General features: G+C 36.0%; 1 protein-coding gene across 3 annotated transcripts in view; it reads left to right on the top strand.

The window, feature by feature from the left end:
- Positions 1–22401, top strand: part of PPP1R12A (protein phosphatase 1 regulatory subunit 12A) — a 122836-nt gene that overhangs the window by 87905 nt on the left and 12530 nt on the right. The window contains exons 13-21 of one of the 3 annotated variants that reach the window (XM_055118110.1): positions 819–950; positions 1327–1503; positions 8381–8471; positions 11408–11608; positions 11885–12050; positions 12888–13009; positions 14303–14368; positions 18308–18324; positions 19689–19824. In XM_055118110.1, the coding sequence (XP_054974085.1) occupies positions 819–950; positions 1327–1503; positions 8381–8471; positions 11408–11608; positions 11885–12050; positions 12888–13009; positions 14303–14368; positions 18308–18324; positions 19689–19824 (1108 nt within the window). Of the gene's footprint in view, positions 1–782; positions 951–1326; positions 1504–8380; positions 8472–11407; positions 11609–11884; positions 12051–12887; positions 13010–14302; positions 14369–18307; positions 18325–19688; positions 19825–22401 lie in introns of all 3 variants that reach the window. The other 2 variants (XM_055118109.1, XM_055118111.1) reach the window with 2 other exon arrangements.

Raw genomic sequence — 22401 nt, 5'->3', positions numbered from 1 at the left:
CTTAAGTGTAGTTTTATGAATACATAGGCAGTTTGGAGCCCTTTAATGTTATAAAAGAAAAATACATCTATTAAATAGTTTTATGTATTTTGTTTAAATTTTGTTTAAAGACAAAAAGATTTTTAAAGACAGTGAAAATGTGTTTCTTATTATGCCTTCTTGTTAAATAACTTTCTTGTTATATCTAAATTTGATACAAGGTATCTTTTGTAGCATATGAAATGGTACCCCTTTATTATTGACTCGGGCAATTTAAAAGGTCAGTTTCTTGATTGGTCTGGTCATTATTTTGTGACCTAGAAAGATTTTAAGACTTCATGACTTTGGAAATGCCTTGAATTCTTATGTTGATAATAGCCTGTTGGAGATGGGAACAGGGAGCTATCTATCACGTTAGGCAGCCAAAAATAAGACTTAAATATGGTCGAGTATACAGGCTTAGATAACTCCTTATTGCTGAAAACTTACTTGAAAATATTAGTCATTCCAAAATATGTGATATATGGAATAATTGTAAAATGTAAAGTATTAGATCGGATCAACTTTAGAATCTTATTGAAGAAACGGAGAAGGCAGTAAAATGATGCACTACCAAGTTAGCAAATTATCTGGACTCTGGCAAATTGTAGCCACAACTGTTGGTGCTGGAGCAGGGGGTGTATTTAGGAACACAGTTTTTTAGGATTTCTCCCCTAACTCTTGTGAATCTGTGTAATGTATAGACACTAACTATGGAATACACATACAAACACATCCTATATAGATATGACTCTTTCCTTTAGTTACTCGTTTGGTAGAAGACAAGATGATTTGATTAGTTCTAGTGTTCCAAGCACCACATCAACACCAACAGTTACCTCTGCAGCTGGGCTTCAGAAAAGCCTGCTTTCCAGCACATGCGCCACTACCAAGATTACAACGGGTTCTTCCTCAGCAGGCACACAAAGCAGGTAAGTCGCAGATGCATTTTGTGTTCAGGTCTACTGTGTGCTTATGTATGTGCATGCATTTTTGTTTAGAAGATTGTGGGGCTCTGGATTTTTTTTCATTTGCCTTGTTAAAATTATTTACAATCAAAAATTGATTCCAAAAGAGACAATTTTGCATGTCTGGGGAAAAAATTAAGTTCCTCAATTATTAGACTGCTTAAAATGTAAATTTCTCTGACAGCTCTTGCTGAGCTTTTTGATTCATAGTTCAAAGATGTCTTGCCTCATGTTTTTAAAAAATCCATCCCTATTACATGTTTTCAGCTGCTAGAAAGTGCTTTCATTGTTTAGCTGTTTCCCTTTTCTCTTTTTTGTGTTGCTGCTTATGATGCTATAGTACCTCAAATCGTTTGTGGGCTGAGGATAGTACTGAAAAAGAAAAGGACAGTGTTCCTACGGCAGTGACCATTCCTGTTGCTCCAACTGTTGTAAATGCTGCAGCCTCTACCACAACCCTGACTACAACTACTGCTGGCACTGTGTCCTCTACATCAGAGGTCAGGGAGAGACGCAGGTGTGTAAAGGTCCTACTAGGACTGCTGATGTATCTTGCCCAGTGATGAAAGTTGTTTGCTTTGTTTCAGTTTTTCATCTTAAGAAGTTGGTGACCATCTCTCCATGGGGTTAATTTAAAAAAAAAAAAATCACCATCAGTGTAAAAACTATCTAAATTCAGTTAGCAATTATTAGAATTTGGGTTTGGTGAAAATGCACCCTTGACAAAACTGACATTTTTGTTTAAGGTGGTTGTCTTCTTGCACAGCCATCACACTTAGGGTGCAGAGTCTGCCCAAGTTCAGGTGGCCAGAGCGCCAGGCCCGGCAATACTGAGCTTTTCTGAACAGGCTGGACAGTTCTGTTCTTGGACCCGGCAGTACTAGCAAGAGCTCACGGCATACCAGAGCTGTGTTCTGTGCCCTGAGTGGTGCTACAGATGGAACTCCAGCCTCCACATTCCACTCAGGTGTTCTCATGCTTTGAATAATCGCCACTGGCCTTAGACTTGTTAGTTTTACAAATGTTCACTCAGACAGCTTTGTGATGTAAAAATGTAGTACATAAAAGCATACTCAGGGTTAGGAGGGTGGAAAACATAGTAAAATTCACTTATTCCCGTTATTAAAAAGTTAAGCCATTTTGTTACTGTTTTTGAGAAATTTCATTTTAAGATTCTCTTGGCATGTACATCAGCCACATTTTAAGAATCTTAAAATTACATTCATTTAGCTTTAGATCTGGTCTATGAAAGGCATTTAACTAAATATTGTAAACGGTCATTTAATGTGCACATTTCTTATTTTCTGCTGCAGCCGTATGTATGGAATCATAGACGTGGAAAGGATCTTGCTGTCTTTGTGATACACTTGGTTTACAGAAGGAAGCTGAGACCCTGAGAGAGAGTTTTCTCCTTTGTCTGTTTATTAGTATGAGAGATCAGAGGAAGCCCACGGTGGCAGGAAAATTTTTGTGTTCTTTCTGCTGTATCATGTTTAGGCCCTAGCTTTAGTTTTCAGTTTTCACTGAAAAAATATTTTAAAAACTAAATGTATCCCTTTTTTTGCTTAATTTCATTTTTGAAAACTTTAATTAGCCATATAGCATGTAGTTTTCTTGATAAAATAGCAACTATATCTGGGGCATAGTATTCATATACAGATAGTCTCACCGGTCTCTGATGCTTGCCAAAGTACGTGGCTTAACATTATAGAAGCAGCTTTATAGTAATATTTGTCATAAATATATGAAAGTTAGCTATTTTTAAATGTTAAGCATTTTTATTTCCTATCATGACATCATTAGTTTAGTTCTTGTCAGTGTATTTTGATGATTTGTGGGAAAGGATTGGGTGTTAGGCCATACCCAGCAGTGCTCAGGAATCACTCCTGGCCGTCCAGAGGGACCATATATGGTGCCAGGGAATGAACCCGGGTCAGGTGTGTGCGAGGCAAGCACCTCCCTCACTCACTACACCATCTCTTTGGCTCGTCAGTTTTCTTTTTGTGGTGAAGTTTAGTGATATTTTGGTGACAACACTGCTTACGATTAGATTAATATTATGGTGTTTGCCAGTATGTCATTTTATTATTATTATTTATAAATGTAAGTCACTTTAGGTTTTTATGGTATTCTTAATAAGACCATACCACCAATGAAAATTGAATTATTACAGGTATTCATAATTCTCATCCTGTGAAAATTAATTTGCAGGCTTTCTTTTATGGGAGGGTGGGCAGAAAAGAAAAGGGAAGGAAAGAAATTTACTAGAAAAAGGGCCTTGGAAGTAGTCCTTTTTCTTTTCTTTTTTTTTTTTTAAACTTTATTCCTCCGACTTAATTCTCAGAACATTTTGTGGGTTAGAATTTCTTCTGTAAACTGAGTTAATATGATTTATGTAACTTTTAACTTCAAGAATCCTTTCTATCTCTGTCAGTCCATATTTTTAACATTTTTTTCCAGTGACAAAGCTTAATGAATATTTCTATAGATGAGCAATTGTTTTAGAAAAAATTATTGATTCACATTTTTTATGGTTTTGGAGAGCTGAGGTTTAGTTTTAGAATTAATACTTTAGTTCATTATAAAGATTAGAATTAAATATTTGGAGATATTGTTAGGACAGAGCAGATTCTAATAGTATAAGAAACAAAAAGTGTCTGTTGACATTTTCCTGGTCTGTATTATAGAAATTTTGTTTGTCTTACTTTGTTTCAATAATGTTTTCAGTAATATTAATGTTTGTGTTTTGTTTCATGTCAAATGAGTGTTTGTAATTTTGAATATATTGTTGGTCATTTTTGTTTGTCATTTAAATTTTAGTAAAAGTTTGAAATGTGTATGATGAAAATATTTCCACATTGTGTATATATGATGATTTAAGACTATATCATGTGTAACAAAAAAAATAAGTTTTACATACCCTTTTTTTTATACCTCACTTTGTGAACTTTTGGGTTATTTTGGGTCATTTTCAAATTCTGTTGTTATTTAATTTTCCCAATATTACTGGTCAAGATTAGATGAGGAGTCCCTGCTTGTGTTTTTTCCAGTGGATTAATTTTGTGACAAATAGGGGAAGAAAGTAGCTTTAAATACTTGAAGCATGATAGCAAATTCTTTTATAGTTTAAATAGTTCTAATTTTCCATACTCTCAAATTGTGGATCAGTATCTTGTTAATAAGCATAAATTCACATGGATCTGTTGCTTTAGTGTGTCTGCTCTGCTCTCTGCCACTGTTCTTTTGACTTGGCTCCCATTTGCCCATTTATCATCCCTCTGGAATGAACAAAACTTACGGAAAAGCAGCAGGATTGGTATCAAGTTTATTAAATATGTAATTTAAATAATATAAATGCCATAAATAGGCATATAGATTTTAGTCTGAAAATATCTATTTTATTTAAATATGTATAGAAAATAATTTCATTAGTTAGGGGAAATTATGAATTCTAACATGACTACCTTTGAAGAGTCAGAAAGAAATACTCAATCTAAGACTGGAACAAAATTATTTGCCTGTGTAGTTATAACCAAGAGAAACAGTATCAATATAATATTGCAGTGGTAGTGAATGACGGAGATTAAGCGACATATTCTGCCTTGTTTTTGTTTTGGGTTACACTCCGCGGCATTGCTCAGAGTTTTCTCCTAGCTCTATGCTCAGGAATTACCCTTGGTGAGGCTCTCAGGGACTGCAGGGATTAAGGTTTTCCATATGCAGGGCAATTGCCCTGCCCACTGTTCTGTTTCTCTGGCCCTCGACTGTCTTGATACAAATCAGCTCTTTGAAATTAAAAGTATAAATGAGGGAAAGTATTTTATGGAAAATTTAAATGAACGTTTTTTCAGTTTTCTTAGCTAGTCATTTTTCATTTTAACCTGAATATATTAGATTGCTAGGTTTATTATTATGTATAGGCAATATGAAACTGCTGAAAAGGAATCTTGGCTCTGTAGAAGAGTATGACTTTAATTAGTGCTATTTGCCATATATTTGTCATAGGTAAAATAGCAGTAGGGTACATACATGGACAAATTTGCCATATTTTTGTCATAGGTAAAATAACAGACTACCAGTACAGTTTGCCGTTTTCAATTAATTTTGAAGAATTGACCATGTATGTATAGTAGTAGTCATCAGAATTCAGTAGTTCGTGCTCATGCTTTTTTTTCCCCCAGAGCAATCCATAAATACTAAGAATGCTACATGCCAGCTATCTGGATTGCTGTAAATTTTTTTTTTCTCTATAACTAGATTTGTTACCACATTGAGGTTTATTCTTTTGTCTTCTTGGCTGGTGGAATACAAACCACAATAAATTACATTGACCTATATTTTATAGAGAATTTTCACATTTAATAAGTGTACCATAAAAGGTAGGTGCTGGAAGGGAGAATCACTAGCTTAAATGAGGATAGACTTAAAGAAGTTGAACAATTTTCTTCCCTTACTACCTTCAGACTCCTTAGTAGGCTATGATTTTCCTGGAAAAGGTAGAACGTAAAGCATTTTCCAGTTTTATATAATTGTCTACAGCATCATCATAGTCCAAAATAAATAGTTCTTGAACTTTAATAGCAAGTTTAATATTCTTTTTTCCTTGTTTGTCCCAGAAAAATCACCAGTTGATTAAAAAAAAAGTATAAAGTGTCTGTTACAGTTAAGTAAAATCCTTAAAACCCGAGTTTATAGTCCAGAGCAATAGTCCCGCTGTAGGGTACTTACATGGACAATCTGGGCTCTATCCCCTTGTGGTTCCCTGAGCCAGAAATAGGCCCTGAGTACCTCCAGATATGGCCCAAGAAACAAAAACAAAACAAAACAACCCTGAGATTTACTGTATAGGTAGAATGAAAGTTATACAACAGTGGAAGAGAGCAGACGGACAGAATGGGAGAGACAAACAGCAGGTGTCCTACCAGTTGCACTCATCTCTTGGGGTCTTTCTGTTGGAACCAACATATCTGATGCAGCAGAATCTCAACTAAGGAAAAGCAAACTAAGGAAATCCTAGTAATCAAAATATTTCATTTAGTGAATTTTTTCCTTCGCCCTCCACATTTAAGAGAAGATGATTAGGAGAAAACAAACAATAAGGAACCTAGCCTGTAAAATGAAAATTTTTAGATTATGGCAAGTCAGTACCAACATTTTAGTGGAAATAAACTTAATTATCATAACTTATAGTCACCAATAAAATGCTTCAGTTGATTTATGCTTTATTGGTGAGACTAAATCTATTACTACCTTTATAGACAATGAAAAGATATTGGATAAAGAGAAGAAAATTAATTACATTGTGATCATATAGTGCCCCATAGGTTAATTCAAATGAATAGAGAAAAAGTTTGGTGGTATTTTTTCAAAAGTCAAAATATTGTCCTGATAGAATCTTTATCTTTACTTAAAGTTGCTGGGGTGGTTAATTCCATTATAAAGACTCTGAAAATTTCTTGATTTTTCCCTGCTTGAAGTTCATGTGTAATTCAAGTATAAACAGTAAGACTCAATCTCTAGAACAGTGGTCAACCTTTTTACACCTGCAGACTGGCACCTGTCCTGCAGACATACATACACACACACACACACACACACACACACACACACACACACACACACACATCGCAATTGTAGCCACAGTGGTAGACTACTGATTTTTAATCTTTCTACACCTGCACATTGACACCAGTTGATAGACAAGTGGTTGAGGAGCTTTGCTGCTCTTCAACGTATTTTCACCTTAAAGTAAGAATTAATTGATGAAAATGAGGCAATAAGATCTTGGATTAGACATTATCTTGTCATTTTGGCATTAAATAAAGGATTGGGTGCTAGGAATATTGAGTCTTGTATTCTAGTTGTAGACATTTTTAAAAGAACTACAGAATTGTGAAGAGCAAGAAAGATAAGTTTTTCTGAAAGTATCTGAACTGAATGGGGGCTCTCTAAAAAGAGTATTTTAGAAGCTAAATCATTGTAAGGAGTTTGAAGCTGAGTTGTATTTTTTAAACTTAGAACTTAAAAGTCCACATTAATAAAACAGGTGATAATGCACAGAACTAAGAAGAAATTCTGAAATTTATGCAATATTAGTGTTCTGTATTTTAACTATATGTTACAAATACAGTGTCAAGGAGATTAAAAGAGCAGAATGAACTATAAATTAGATGAATACTAAAAAGTAACATTTTGAGAATGGAATAGTTATAACAAGTTTTATACACTTACAAAGTAGAGGTATTTGATGTAAGTGTGTTTTCAGAGAAATAAGAATTAGATGATATATAATCAGAAAAACTGTTTTATCTTAAACTTTTTAAGTAATATTGATTATTGAAATTAAGTTTTTCTGCTGTGTTTCAAATCTTAATTTTACTTAATTGACCATTTAATTATTTCTTCATATAGATTACATTCTTTTGAAATGGCTCCTATCTTATGAAAGGATGAAACATAGGCTCAAGATTTATGAAGTGAAACTTAATGAAAATAAATGCCAAGTTCTCATTCTATCAGAAAGTCAATTAACCCAGTGTAAGACACTGCTTTATAGCATTTAAGTATATAAAAAAAGTGTTTGGATATTTAGGGAACTTCAAGTATAAGCAGAAGTATGGTATCTACAAAAATCATCATTAACAGGGGCTAGAGAGATAGTGCAGTGGGGCAGGGCGCTTACTTTGCACATAGCTGATCTGGGTTCAGTCCCCAAGCACTGCCAGGAGTAACTCTTGGATGCAGAGCCAAAAGTGACGGCTGAGCATTAGCAGGTATCACTCGAAACCAACATATATACGTACATAGGTGTGTATGTATTTCATTATTAACAAGTCCAGACAATGAACATTCTGCATGTGCAGAACAATATGCAGGTAATGAATGTTCATCACTCACTCTATAGCCTAAATGACAATGGTTACCGATTCCTAACTGTTGTTTAATTAAGAGATACAGACAGTTTAGACATTAGCCATGTTTTACAGTTCCTGGTAGTGATATAAAACTCAAGTTTAAAATAAAGAGAAACCTCAAGACTATATCAAAGTGAAAACCCAAATCAGTGACAAACAGGAATACTAATTAACAGGGGCATATAAAAAGAATGTAACATATCTTCTAGAATGGTATTGCAAAAGGAGTGGTACTATGTGATTAAAAAAAACAAAAAGAATACCTGTAGTTAGGAATACCTTGAAATGCACAATAATGTGATTAGTTATCCGAAGTGCAACTGTTAAATTGTATTTCAGAGTGAGTAGAACTGTACTCTAAAGATGCTTATTCATATAACCCATTAAAATGCTGAATTTGCCTAGGTCATTAAAATTTATTTGTACTTATGCACAAGTATTGTTTTCAACTAAAATAACAATTGGTACTTATTACGGTAGATCATACCTCACTCCTGTTAGAGATGAAGAGTCTGAATCCCAAAGAAAAGCAAGATCTAGACAAGCAAGACAGTCTAGAAGATCAACACAGGTAATGCTTAATGTGTATAATATATAAAACTTTATAATTGCTCTTCCATTTTTCTGTGAAAATAATTGATGTTAGCATATAGTGAGTAGATATTAAAATATAAAAATTACTATATGTAGTTAACTGTTAATATAGTATTTCATCTCAATTTTTATTTCTAATGCAATTATGTGATAATGAAATCTTAATATATTTTATATTAAGAATTCTTATATATTATAATCTATAGCACTGCCACTAAAATTATAATATATTTTTATTCTTAATATGGTAGTTGTTAAGAATGATTTTTATTCCTAATGGTATTTGTTAAGAATTATTTAATTATATAGGTTGTCTAAAAACTCAAGAATTTTATGAATATTTGCAGTTAGGGATATTTGGGTCTGTTATTAGCTATATCAGATAACTATAGCAGAAAATGAGAACAATGTCACTCATGCTAGTTATCTTCTTAGCACCTCCTTCCCATTCTATTTTTACCTTATATGTCCCTATTTTGTTTTTTATGTTGAGAAACTTCAGATTCCAGATTCAGCTGTTTGATTCTTACTACTACTCATATTTTAAGCAAAACTATTTAAGACCTTGACTTTTTTTTTTTCTTTTTGGATCACACCCAGGGATGTTCATGGCTTACTCCTGAACATCCTGTATAGATGTACTCAGGAATTATTCCTGGTGGTGCTTGGGGGACAATATGGGATGCTGGGAATCGAACCCAAATTGGCCGAGTGCAAAGCAAATGCCTTACCCTCTATGCTATTGCACTGGCCTCAAGACTTTGACATTTTTCTTTGTAACTTTCTTTCTTTTTTTTTTTAATTTATTTTTTAATTAGTGAATCACCATGAGGGTACAGTTACAGATTTATACACTTTTGTGCTCATGTTTCTCTCATACAAAGTTCGAGAACCCATCCCTTCACCAGTGCCCATTCTCCACCACAAATAAACCCAGCATCCCTCCCACCCCCCAATCCCATCTCACCCCACCCCACCCTGCCACTGTGGCAGGGTATTCCCTTTTGTTCTCTCTCTCTAATTAGGTGTTGTGGTTTGCAATAAAGGTGTTGAGTGGCCATTGTGTTCAGTCTCTAGTCTACATCCAACACGCATCACCCTTCCCCCACGTGGCCTCCAACCACATTTTACTTGGTGTTCCCTTCTCTATCTGAGTTGCCCTCTCCCCAGAATGTGAGGCCAGCTTCCAAGCCATGAAGTCAACCTCCTGGTACTTATTTCTACTGTTCTTGGGTGTTAGTCTCCTACTCTGTTATTCTATATTCCACAGATGAGTGCAATCTTTCTATGTCTGTCTCTCTCTTCTTGACTCATTTCACTTAGCATACTTTCCATGCTGATCCACTTACATGCAAAGTTCATGACCTCATTTTTTTTCTAACAGCTGCATAGTATTCCATTGTATAGATGTACCAAAGCTTCTTCAACCAGTCATCTGTTCTAGGGCACTCGGGTTTTTTCCAGATTCTGGCTATTGTAAACAGTGCTGCAATGAACATATAAGTGCAGATGTCATTTTGACTATACTTTTTTGCTTCTCTGGGATATATTCCCAGCAGTGGTATTGCTGGGTCAAATGGGAGCTCAATTTCTAATTTTTTGAGAATCACCCATATTGTTTTCCAAAAGGGCTGAACCAGTCGGCATTTCCACCAGCAGTGTAGAAGGGTCCCTTTCTTCCCACATCCTTTCCAGCAGATGTTGCTTTTGTTCTTTTGGATGTGTGCTAGTCTCTGTGATATGAGGTGGTATCTCGTGGTTGTTTTGATCTGCATCTCTCTGATGATTAGTGATATAGAGCACTTTTTCATGTGCCTTTTGGCCATTTGTATCTCTTCCTTGGGAAAGTTTCTGTTCATTTCTTCACCCCATTTTCTGATGGGGTTGGATGTTTTCTTCTTGTAGAGTTAAACCAGTGCTTTATATACCCTTGATATCAGCCCCTTATCTGATGGGTATTGGGTAGGTATCCTTTCCCATTCTGTAGATTGTCTTTGTATTCTGGTCACTGTATCTTTTGCGGTGCAGAAGCTTTTTAGTTTAATGTAGTCCCATTTGTTTATTTCTGTTTCCACTTGGTTGGTCAGTTGCATGTCATCTTTTAAGATACTTTTATCTTCAATATCGTGGAGGGTTTTGCTGACCTTGTCTTCAGTGTACTTTATGGATTGTGGTCTGATGTTGAGGTCTTTAATCCATTTTGATCTGACTTTTGTGCATGGTGTCAGGTCGAGGTCTAAGCCCATTCTTCTGCATGTGGTTGTCCAGTTGTGCCAGCACCATTTGTTAAAGAGATTTTCCTTGCTCCATTTCACACCTCTTGCTCCCTTATCAAAGATTAGATGATCATACATTTGGGGTTGTGTGTAGGGATATTCCACCCTGTCCATTGGTCTGTGGCTCTGCCTTTGTTCCAGTACCATGCTGTTTTAATTGTGTAACTTTATTTCTTGAAATCTGAACTACTCTGTTCTTGAAATATTTTACTGAAATGTATATGCATACACGTACATATATACAAAATACATATAAAAGCAAATACAAATTTCATATAAAGATAATTTACATAATGACTTTTTTCTTTGAATTTATTGGAAACATTTATATTAGCATGTTTATTTCCGTTCTTTTAATTATTTTTATTTTTTGGTTGAAACCTGTGCTATACCCTCGAGACTTTCTCCTGGCTCTGTTCTCGGGGATCCTGATGGGGCTAAGAGTCAGCTGGGGTTATGGGCATCAAACCAGTTGGCCATATGCAAGGCAGGCATCTTTACCTGCTGTCTTGTCTCTCCCTACCCTCATCTTACATATATTTTATGTCATTTCGGGCACCTGTCGTGTTTATTCATGATTATTCTTCATAGAATGAATATGACTGATGCATCATATATTTACCATTTCGATACACAGGGGGTGACACTGACTGAGCTTCAAGAAGCTGAGAAAACAATTGGAAGAAGTCGTTCTATCAGAACTAGAGAACAAGAAAATGAAGAAAAAGAAAAAGAGGAAAAAGAAAAACAGGATAAAGAGAAGCAAGAAGAAAAGAAGGAGTCAGAAACTTCTCGAGAAGATGAATATAAACAAAAGTATTCCAGAACATATGATGAGGTACGTTGATAGAATTAATAGTTTTGGAGGTTTGGCTGCAGAGTAGAACTGGGATGATTCTCAGCCCACCACACTCCCTAGGATGCCCGAGTTTCAGCCTGAAGGCTGCTGTACCTATGACTTTCATTGTCTTGGCATCTCATCCGAGATTGGTTATAAAGCTGTGGAACTGGACTGTGTGCATGCTGGAGGCTATGGGATGTGGCTGTGACTGCTGGGCTTCCTGGTTTTACTGTTTTTAATTTTCAAATGGAGTCTAATTTTAATATCTCACAGACTTACCAGCGTTACAGACCAGTATCAACTTCAAGTTCAACCACTCCATCCTCTTCACATTCTACCATGAGCAGTTCACTCTATGCTTCCAGTCAACTAAACAGGCCAAATAGTCTTGTAGGTATAACGTCTGCTTACAGAGGATTAACAAAAGAAAATGAAAGAGGTAAGAAGAACAAAATTTGAAAGCCATTTCTTTCTAATAAGCTTTGAATATTTTTTTTCCTAATATGTCCTAAAGTAGGACCTACACTGAAAAAATTAATTTTAGTGGCTGAGACGAAGAAAAGTAAAAAAGAGGGGGGAAATAAAATGATAGATCAGGCATAGGAAAATATAACTCATCATAACCTAGAATGTCATGAAATTTTGTATATTTACCTCAGCCAAAAAAGTTGTTAAATATAAAAACTGGTGGGAAACTGGTTTTAGAAGTGTTTATTATGATTGATAATTAAATATCAAGTTTGTCTTCACTGTATCACTGTTACCCCATTGCTCATCGATTTGCTCGAGCGGGCACCAATAAAGTCTCCATTGTGAGACTTGTTACTGTTTTTGACATATCGAATATGCTACATGGAGTTTGCCAGGCTCTGCCATGTGGGCGAGATACTCTCGGTAGCTTGCCAGGCTCTCCGAGAGGGCCAGAGGAATCGAACCCAGGTCAGCCACACGCAAGGTAAACGCCCTACCCACTGTGCTATTACTCTAGCCCAAGTGTGTCTTAAAATTTTTATTTATAGCACTAATAATTAAAAATAATTATAGTTAGTTTAAAATAACATTTGTTGTCTTCATTCTCAAAAACATCTAATGGGAGACACAGACAAAAATTGTTTATGAGGAACAAAGTTTCTTTCTGTTTAGAGAATTTCAGAAGACTTCACAAAATATTTAAAATTGTTTATACATCTCCCTTGCCAAGTACTGTCAATGTGCACTGATTTACAATCAATTTGTGATTGAATCACAAATTGCTGATTTTTGTAATTCTTTACAGAGGGAGAAAAGAGAGAAGAAGAAAAAGAAGGAGAAGATAAATCACAAAGTAAATCTATCAGAGAAAGACGGCGACCTAGAGAGAAAAGAAGATCTACGGGAGTTTCATTTTGGACACAAGATGTGAGAACCTACTGAAGTATACTTCTTTATAGAAGGCTTAATCTGTTCGGTTGTACATAGCTGCTAATTGTATATGTCTGTGGGAATCTGCTTGGACGGCGAGCAAGGATAGTACTCTTACCTCTCCAGCCCAAGGATCCTTTTTAGGATCCACTTTGGCAATGCTTGTCTTTTTAATCAAGCATGCATTGAGTTTTGTTCTAATCCAAAAGAGCACAGGTATTCTTTCCTCTTTTGAACCTATTCCACACAACAAAAAGAACCAGAAATTTTTACCAAAGAAAGGATGAGGTGATGTTTTTCAGTACTTAGCCTCACCACTTTTTAATTTCCAGTTCTGTGTTCTCCCTTGAAATTACCAACCATAAAAATAGCTCATGGTTTACAACTAACATTTATATCAATAAATCATACTATCAGCAGCATTGATTTCTCCTATTAGTAACTACACATACTTATTTTTACAAAATACTATCTTGTATGAAGAGTCTCCCTACTGATTCAAAGGACTGCTATGCATGCTTTTACTGGGAACTGCGTATGGTATTTTAACAGACTTACAAAACGTGATTACCATTCAGTCATATAATATTTGAGTACCCATCCCTCCACCAGTGCCCATTCTTCACCACCCCCTGCCTCTGTGACAGGCACATTCATTCTCTCTCTCTCCCTCCTTCTCTCTCTCTCCCCCCTTCTCTCTTTTTTCCCCCTTCTCTCTCTCTTTTCTCCCCTCTCAATCTCCCTCTCTGTCTCTGTCTCTCTCTCTCTCTCTGATAACTTTTCGTTATCACTTTGGTGTGCTCTTAAACTCCAAAATGTTTTTCTAGGTTAATGAACTGTCCACATAGAAGAGTGGACAAAAATTTTGCCAAATTTATAAAATACAGCTTTTCTTTCTTGATGATGAAGTCACTATGTTTGCCCATTATAGTTTGAGCTGCTGTGTAAAAACATTAACATAAAAATATATGTAGTATCGTTACTGAATAAAACCAGAGTATCTTCTTTCTCATATTTGGCCCTTAATATCTTAATAATAACACATCCCAGAAAGGAATGTGTTGGTTCAGTCAAGTTGTTTGGTTGTTAGTCTTTCTTTACCAGTTGTTCTAACCTACTGGACGTTGTGCCACTGCAGACATACTAGTCTGCCTCTAAGGTATAAAAATTCCCACGTAAAAATGAGTTTTTCTTTGATCCATTTCCTGGTAAATTGTCTTTAATTAGAAAAACTTTAAAGTATTTATACCATGTCTCTATTTTTCTAAACTAACCTTACATCTATTTTAGAGTGATGAAAATGAACAAGAACAACAGTCAGATACAGACGAAGGATCCAATAAGAAAGAAACTCAGGTAAAAAAAATCTTATTTCTGTATTTAAGTATTTGTATTTTTCAGGCAATTTTTTTTTATTTTTGTATTTTTTATTTTTATTCGTATTTTTCAGTGCTCGAGTGGGCACCAGTAACATCTCCATTGTGAGACTTGTTGTTACTGTTTTTGGCATGTTGAATACGCCACATGTAGCTTACCAGGCTCTGCTGTGCAGGCGAGATACTCTCGGTAGCTTGCCGGGCTCTCCGAGAGGGACGGAGGAATTGAACCCGCAACAGGATGACAGTGACAATGATTTTTCAGTGATTATTTTTAACTTGTGTTTATTCATGTAAGACAGTTAGGACACCCAATGCCTGCATACTGACAATAAACTTGATTCCAGATCATTGCTTGGAACCCAGGGTAAAGGGACTGGAAAAGATGATAAAGAATATTGTTAGAGATAATGGAAATGTTCTGGGTCTTGACTTTTAGTATTGCTCTTCTAAATATCGCCACACGTCAACTCATTAAACTCTATACTGTTAAGTGGATATAGTTTGTTATATGTAAATTTATCCTCAAAGTGGCAAAGAAAAAATATCCATAAAAGTTACTGTTCTGACCAGAGAAAAGTCAGAGCAATAAAGAATAGTCAGTAGTAATGGGTGCCATACCAGATGCATTTTAGTTTTTGAAAATGGCTAATATTTTGGAAAAATCAAATTGACCTTTCTAATTTTCTTTACATTGCTTAGAAATTCAGTTTCTTTAGAATACTTTCATATTCATTATGGCAACTGATCTTAAGCAGTTTCTAAAGAAATGTGCTCCTCCTCAGTAGTTAGGACAGTAGTTGCGTTGTTGATGGTGATCCCCTTCCTTCCCCACACCCAGGCCCTGTTATTGGATGATACAGGAAGCTGGCCTAGTTAAAGAGAGCTCTGTTAACATAACCTCAGAATTGTACATCTAGGCAAATTCTAATCTGCAATATAAATTCAGTACTGTCTAGCCTAAAACTGCATTTGGTCATTGTCTTTATTTTGACTAGAGCTCTTAAGTAACATTCTTTTTAGTGGAACCAGATAGTACTGGGTAAAGGTACTTGTGGCCCTGATTTGATCCCTGCTACCATATGGTCACCTGAGTACCTTAAGTGTGATTTGTCCCCTCCCCCCAAAAAATTACTTGATAGTCATTATGGAAATGACTGGCAGTTGGCTACCTGTCATTTCCGTGGTGGCTACCAAGTAATTTTTAATGGCTGTCTCATCTCTGTAATGTTTGAGGTTTTTATTTTTCTCTCTCGGTGGTAAGGCAGGTTAAGAACTTTGAAGGGTAATTTATTTGCAGTGTGAAGGTTTTATAAGTTTTAGACCTCTTGCCTATCAGTTACTCTCCTTTAATTTACCTATGGGTTATGATTGTTATGTTTTGTAAACTCATTTATCACCTTCCTTTTCTTTGGGCGCTTTCTGAATTCCTATCTTTCAAAGTTAAACAGTAGACAGGTAAACTAGAAACAAGTGGGGGAAGGTATTAGTATTAGTAAGCAATTCCCAGCCGATGTTTTCCTGGCTTAATCCTGTCGACCTCAAGTCTCCCAAGGATGGTATAGGAAGGAGATATTTTTTTGCTTCCAGAGTTGAGACATTGAAGCATAACAACACATGATGTGTATAAATGTTACTTTTACATGCATTAAGATGCATTAAGTATGTACATTATGTATGAGATACATTAGTACTGAGTAGAGCATTGTTTCTATAAAGAAAAAAAGTTGCTCATTCCATACAAATTCGGTTTTGTTCATTTCAAATAGAGAATTGTTTTAATTGTGGTATTTTCTTTTTTTTTTTTTTGGTTTTTGGGTCACACCTGGCGATGCACAGGGGTTACTCCTGGCTCCTCACTCAGGAATTACCCCTGGCGGTGCTCAGGGGACCATATGGGATGCTGGGATTCGAACCTGGGTCGGCCGCGTGCAAGGCAAACGCCCTACTCGCTGTGCTATCGCTCCAGCCCCCTAATTGTGGTATTTTCTACCGTTCATTCCTTCGCATACAAGTAAATGACTTAAACTGGGTTAAAGAAAGAGAATTTATTGTATTTCATTTAAACTAAACAATCTCACATAGCACCAAATTATAAATGGCTTAAAAGAAGTAAGCCTTTAGCTAGCACGATAGTACAGGCTGGTAAGGTACTTGCTTTGCCCTGGGTTCAATCCCTGGCATTCCAGATGGTCCCCCAGGAGAGCCAGGAGTAGCCCCTGAGCACTGCTGGGTGGGATTGCCCTCCCCCCGCCCCCCAAAAATGGCAAAAATAAAAAAAGTAAAATCAGGCCAGAGTACAGTGAATAATGTACTTGCCTTGTATGCATTTGACCCAGGTTTAATTCCCTTGTCCCCCAAGGCCACAGGAATAAAACACAAAGCCAAGAGTATACCCTGAGCCCTACTGGGTACCAAGAGCCAAAAAGGAAATAGAAGTTAGACTAACCATTGTTAGGGTAATGAGCCATTTTTTTACTAACCTTCACTGCACTGTGAGGAAAAAGAATGGTAGTTAGACACTGACCCAACAGTGTCTTTACAGTAAACTCGAAAAGTAGAAGCACTTGAAACTGTTGACATTAACCCTTTCTGTGACAAGTATGAACAGCAGAATCTCTTAATACATATTTTTTCCAAAGTAGCGTTGCCTAAATTCAGTTTATAAAGTCCAGGTATACAACGTTAAAAAATAGCTTTCTGGCATGTACGTTTTTGCTTTAAAATAATTGTAAGGTTACAAAAAGTTTTGAAAAATCTTTCACACAATTTGTGTGAAACAAAATAGGCTTTTAGGAGTCTAAAACCCAGAGTAGAGACAATATTCCTATGTGAGAGTAAGCTGTGACCAAAATACGAGAAAAAAGAAAAGATAAAAGTTGGTAATAAAATTTTACCACAGGAAATGTTTTACTATATCATAATATTCTCATTATTTCTAAAAATTAGGGTTTTATTGCTTATGTTACTGTGACTTGCTTTTATTAAATGCTCAATATTGAATGGCAAAACTTCTATAAGTAATAAAGGATTTTAGAAGTCAACAATTTAAATGTTTTACACCAAAAAACTTTTAAAAAGATATTAACAGACTTGATAATTTAAACATACAAAATTGGGACCAGGGGTTGGAGCAGTAGTACAGTGGGTAGGGCGTTTGCCTTGCACACAGCCAACCCAGGTTCGATTCCCAGCATCCCTATGGTCCTCTGAGCACCACCAGTGGTGATTCCTGAGTGCAGAGCCAGGAGTAACCCCTGTGCATTGCCAGGTGTGACCCAAAAAGCAAAAAAAAAAAAAAGATTCTTTTACACTAGTGACTATTCAGATAGGAGTTACTGGAAATTAAAGGAAATGTGACAATACAGTGTGTGCCTTGAATGTGTGAGGCTTCGGTTTGATTCCCAGCACTAAATAATAAATACTATCCATCACTGTTTCCTGTCTCCTAGCTAAACTTGATAGATGTATATCTCGATTGTCAGAAAGTAAATTATAAACAAAATTTTTCAGCATCATTGTACATATAATACCTTAACTATTCATTTGTTTGCCTTTATATCATTGCCATAAATTTAAAAAGCAGGAAAATGAGCAAAGTTGTTGCTTTGAAAAGTCACATAGTACATTTTTTAATTATTGTGCTTCTTTCTGCTGAGCGGGTATTAATAGTATGGATCCAGTTTCTCTTTTTTCCCCTTAACATTAAATACTATGCCCATAGATTGCCAAATGTAATTGTTTAGTATTATGCATGTAACTTCATACATTGACTTTGTAGAGTAAAATTTTATAAAAGAACATTAAAATTAAAATTAAAACATACAGATAAGTAATGAAATGGTAATGTGTCATATTAAATTAATAAGCAATATTTACTGAAAGAATTAAAATTTAGTATCTTTATTTTTCTTTCTAGACGGATTCCATCTCTAGGTATGTTGTTACATTTTATGCTATTTTCTGGTTCTCATTTCTACCTGTTTTAAAAGTTTATTTCTAGATGTTTATGGATTTTACATGTTGATAGAATTCTTGAGCAGTAAGAATTTATAGACATTTAGATGAGCTGCCATCTTGTTTTTGTTTTTTATGACAGTGGTACCTTAAGTTTTCCTAAGCTTCCTAACTTATTTCAATGATTATTTTCACTACTTACATCAGTGGCTGGTCACAGTTAGGCACTCAGAATCTTTTATTTATATTTGAATTTTTTTTAAATAAAGAAAACAACTGAAGACACTGAAGTATTTGTCTAACCGAAAACTTCATTTCAAGGTACCTCCACAATAACCTTGAATCTAATCTTCATTCCGTTTCTCTGCTTCATGATTGTTCGACAAAGCCACATGAAACCCAAAGATAATTTTCTATGTTCTATGATTCTATTGAATTGAAATGTAGGGCTAGGAGATAGCTTACAGACTGGACCACATGAGGCCTCAAGTTCAACCCCTAGCACCTCATGTTCTCCCCCACCCCCACCTCCAGCATTACCAAGTTTGGCCTGGGTGGCCTCCAGCACCATAGAGCCTGAACAGCATTGCATTTTAGGGCCCACTCATTGGCCTGTGTGGCCCTGTGGACTGGCCACGCAAGTATTAGGTGGCCCCGTTGAGTACTGTTTAGACACCCCTCCAAAGCACTTTTGTGTGTTTCCTCCTCCCAAATAATCCGAGTTAAAATTTAGAGACAGTAGCATTTCTCAGAAACTCATCTGAATTCAGAACTAAATAGTAAGAGAAGTCTCATTTAAAATGATATTCAATGTACTGTGTTAACTTGTTAAATCTAAAATGTTGGTAATTTTACAAATTCATAAGACCACTTATTAAAAAATACTGCCAGTTATTTACAAACTATTGCCATAATAGATAATCAGTTATAAGCCATGTCCTATTTTCAGAAATGTTGATGTGAAAAGTTTGTGCAATTTCAAGTTGTTAATATCAGCTTTTATGCCTGTATATAGTAATACTTACTATGTATCACAAAAGTTGATTAGATAACGTGAGAATAGGAGGTAGAGAAATAGTACAGCAGGTAAATTTGCCATGCCTACAGCCTACGTTGATTTGATCCCTGGCACCACTTAATGGTACCTTGAGCCCCAAGAGTGATCCCTGAGCACAGAGCCAGGAGTAAACCCTGAGCAATGCCAGGGTCGCCCAACAACTTAAAACTATAGGTAACTTGAAAATGTTCCATACTATTTTATAATAGAAACATATACCTAATACTAGTTTAAGTTGTAAGAATATAAAGTCATCTTTGCTTTTAACTAAACTTGTCCTTTGAAGATATGAAACCAGTTCCACATCAGCTAGTGATCGGTATGATTCCTTGCTGGGTCGCTCTGGATCATACAGTTACTTAGATGAAAGAAAATCTTACAGCAGCCGGCTAGAAAAGGATGACTCATCTGACTTTAAAAAGGTATTTGGGTTATTTAATTACATTTATTTAAAATAACAATTTGTATTCAATGTTTTATTACTAGTCTATCATAATGAAATCAGCATCTAAGAATAACTTTAATTTTTCATTTCCAGCACTTAATAATGAAGTTTAAGAACCTTTTGCCTTTTAAGGAAGGGGAAAGTAGCCAGGCCTTGGTTCACTGTCTTGGGCTGATTCTGTTTAAGCTAAAAGGTAGTATGGCAGTGGGGAGGGGTAAGGGCAGTTTATGCACATACATCAGTAGGAGACAAAGTGTACATGAGATTTCATCATCACTGTCATCCTGTTGTTGTTCATCAGTTTGATCGAGCGGGCACCAGTAATGTCTCCATTCGCCCTATCCCTGAGATTTTAGCAGCCTCTCCTTACTCGTTCTTCCCAATGGTGCCGTATTGGGGGCTCTTTCAGGGTCAGGGGAGTGAGACTCATTATTGTTACTGTTTTGGGCATATCAAATACACCACAGGGAGCTTGCCAGGCTCTGCCATATGGGTGAGATACTCTCCGTAGCTTGCCGGGCTCTCTGAGAGGGGCAAAAAATGTATATAAAAGAACACAAGCAAGTATGTTAAAGTATGACATTTCATAATTGAATATATTTCCTACTAAGAAAAACTTGTATTGGTGCAAAATGCTCTTAAGGGATTAAGCATGAAGTAAATCCTGGGAAACTCAATTTGGGTTTCTAAAATGAGTCTATGTTATTATTTATATTATTTTGTGAAGCTGATAGAATTCATTGGAGAAAGAAGTGGCTTATGTCCTCAAGTATTGTACATGTCCTTGTACATGTTCTCAAGTATTTAGCAAACTCCTAAGACAAGGACGGGGTGATGGGAATCAGCTTACTTTATGATGATTCAGTCATCCAAAGGGCTGGAGTACTCAGGTATTTGCCTTGTACTCAGCTGACCCTGATTTGATACCTGGCATCACATATGTCCCCTAAATACCACAAGCAGTGACTCTTTAGCATAGAGGACTAAGCCCTGAATACTGCCAGGTGTGGCCAAGTACCTTTCTCCCCTCACCCCCAAAAAAGTGAAAAGATTCATTCTGTAAAGAACAGAACATCACGCCATGCTAGGAGGTCAGCAGCGAACACGTGAACATTGGATATTGCCCTTAGTTTTCAGCATCTTTCAGCTAAAAAGATTGGCAAACATTATCGTCATTCACAGACTTGTGAATATGTAATTTTAAAACAGAAGCCGTTGGACTGGAGAGATAATAGCACAACTGATAGAGTGCTTGCCTCACATGTGGCCAGCCCAGGTTCAATGCTTGGCACCCCATATGGTTCCTCAAGTATACCAATAGTGATCCCTGAGCGCACAGCCAAGAGTAAGCTCTGAATACCTTTGGGTATGTTGCTAAAAACAAAGATAGTAAAACTGAAAAAGAAAATAGAAGCAGCTAGGGGGCTGAGGTAGAATAGAGCGATAGAGTGCTTGCTTTGTATGTGGTTGACCTGGGTTCAATCTCTGGCATCACATATAGCCCCCCCCAGCACTGTGTGCAGTGATCCTCAGGAGTAAGTCCTGAGTACCACCAAGGGTGGCCCAAAAACTAAAAACTGAAGGAAAAAAATTGCAGTAAAATAAAACAGAAGTTATCCTTCAGTTATAGTGGCAGGACTAGATGATGATGGATTTCCTTTTTAAAAAAAAAAATTGTTTTTGTTTCATTTTGTTTTGGCCAGGAACAGAAGTATGATTAGTAGTTGACTGGCAAAAATGAGAAGGAAAATTGTCCCAGATGGCAGGAATGAGTGTGAGACTGTAGCCCTGGCGGCAGGAGGGGCTACTCTAAGCACTGAAGTGATGAAATGTTGGGTGTGCTTTGTTGACAGAAGTGATGGCTTTAGTTGCCCTGGATGTGTAGGCTGGGAATTAAACCGTCCAGTGCTTTGTACTAGTTTAAGGAAAGTTGAGGAATTATTCAAGAGTTTTTAAGCATATGTTGACATAAGAAATTCATGAAATTGTCCTTTTAAGTTAACTCTTCCTATTAAGAGAAGGTTGAGAACAATCTAATATTAGAGTATACCAGGTAAAAAATAATTAGAGCCTATTGATAGTGATAGTAGAGATGAGGTAAAAGAAATTTACAGTTACATATTCTAGGAATTTTTGTTTTCTTCAACTTCAGTAGAACTAATATAAGTATAAATGCACTAGATAATTCACCACACAAATTTGAAAAAAGAATGATTGGTAGAAAAGCTCACAGACAGCAAAGGAAAATACCACAGTGACTACTTTTCCTCGCTATAGTTACTGAAACAATTTAGTGGTTCCTTTTAGATAACTGAATTCTTTTCAAGAAATAACCGAATTGTCAGATTTTTTGGTGATTCTTACATTTTGAATACTGATAATATTAAAACTTCCATGTAGGATGGGACCAGTAATGTGACAGAGTGGTATAGCACTTGTTGGAAATTCTGGATTTGATCCCTGGCAGTAACTTTGGGGGGCATATTATATAGGAAAATACAGAACTTCGTGACCAAAAATTCCTCTTGCCTTACAGTCCAAAAATCTTTTTTCA

This window comes from Sorex araneus, chromosome 10 (genome assembly GCF_027595985.1).
Source record: "Sorex araneus isolate mSorAra2 chromosome 10, mSorAra2.pri, whole genome shotgun sequence".
NCBI classification, from domain to species: Eukaryota; Metazoa; Chordata; class Mammalia; order Eulipotyphla; family Soricidae; genus Sorex; species Sorex araneus.
Note: the sequence above shows the minus strand (reverse complement) of the source record. Positions and strands in the feature narration are given on the sequence as shown.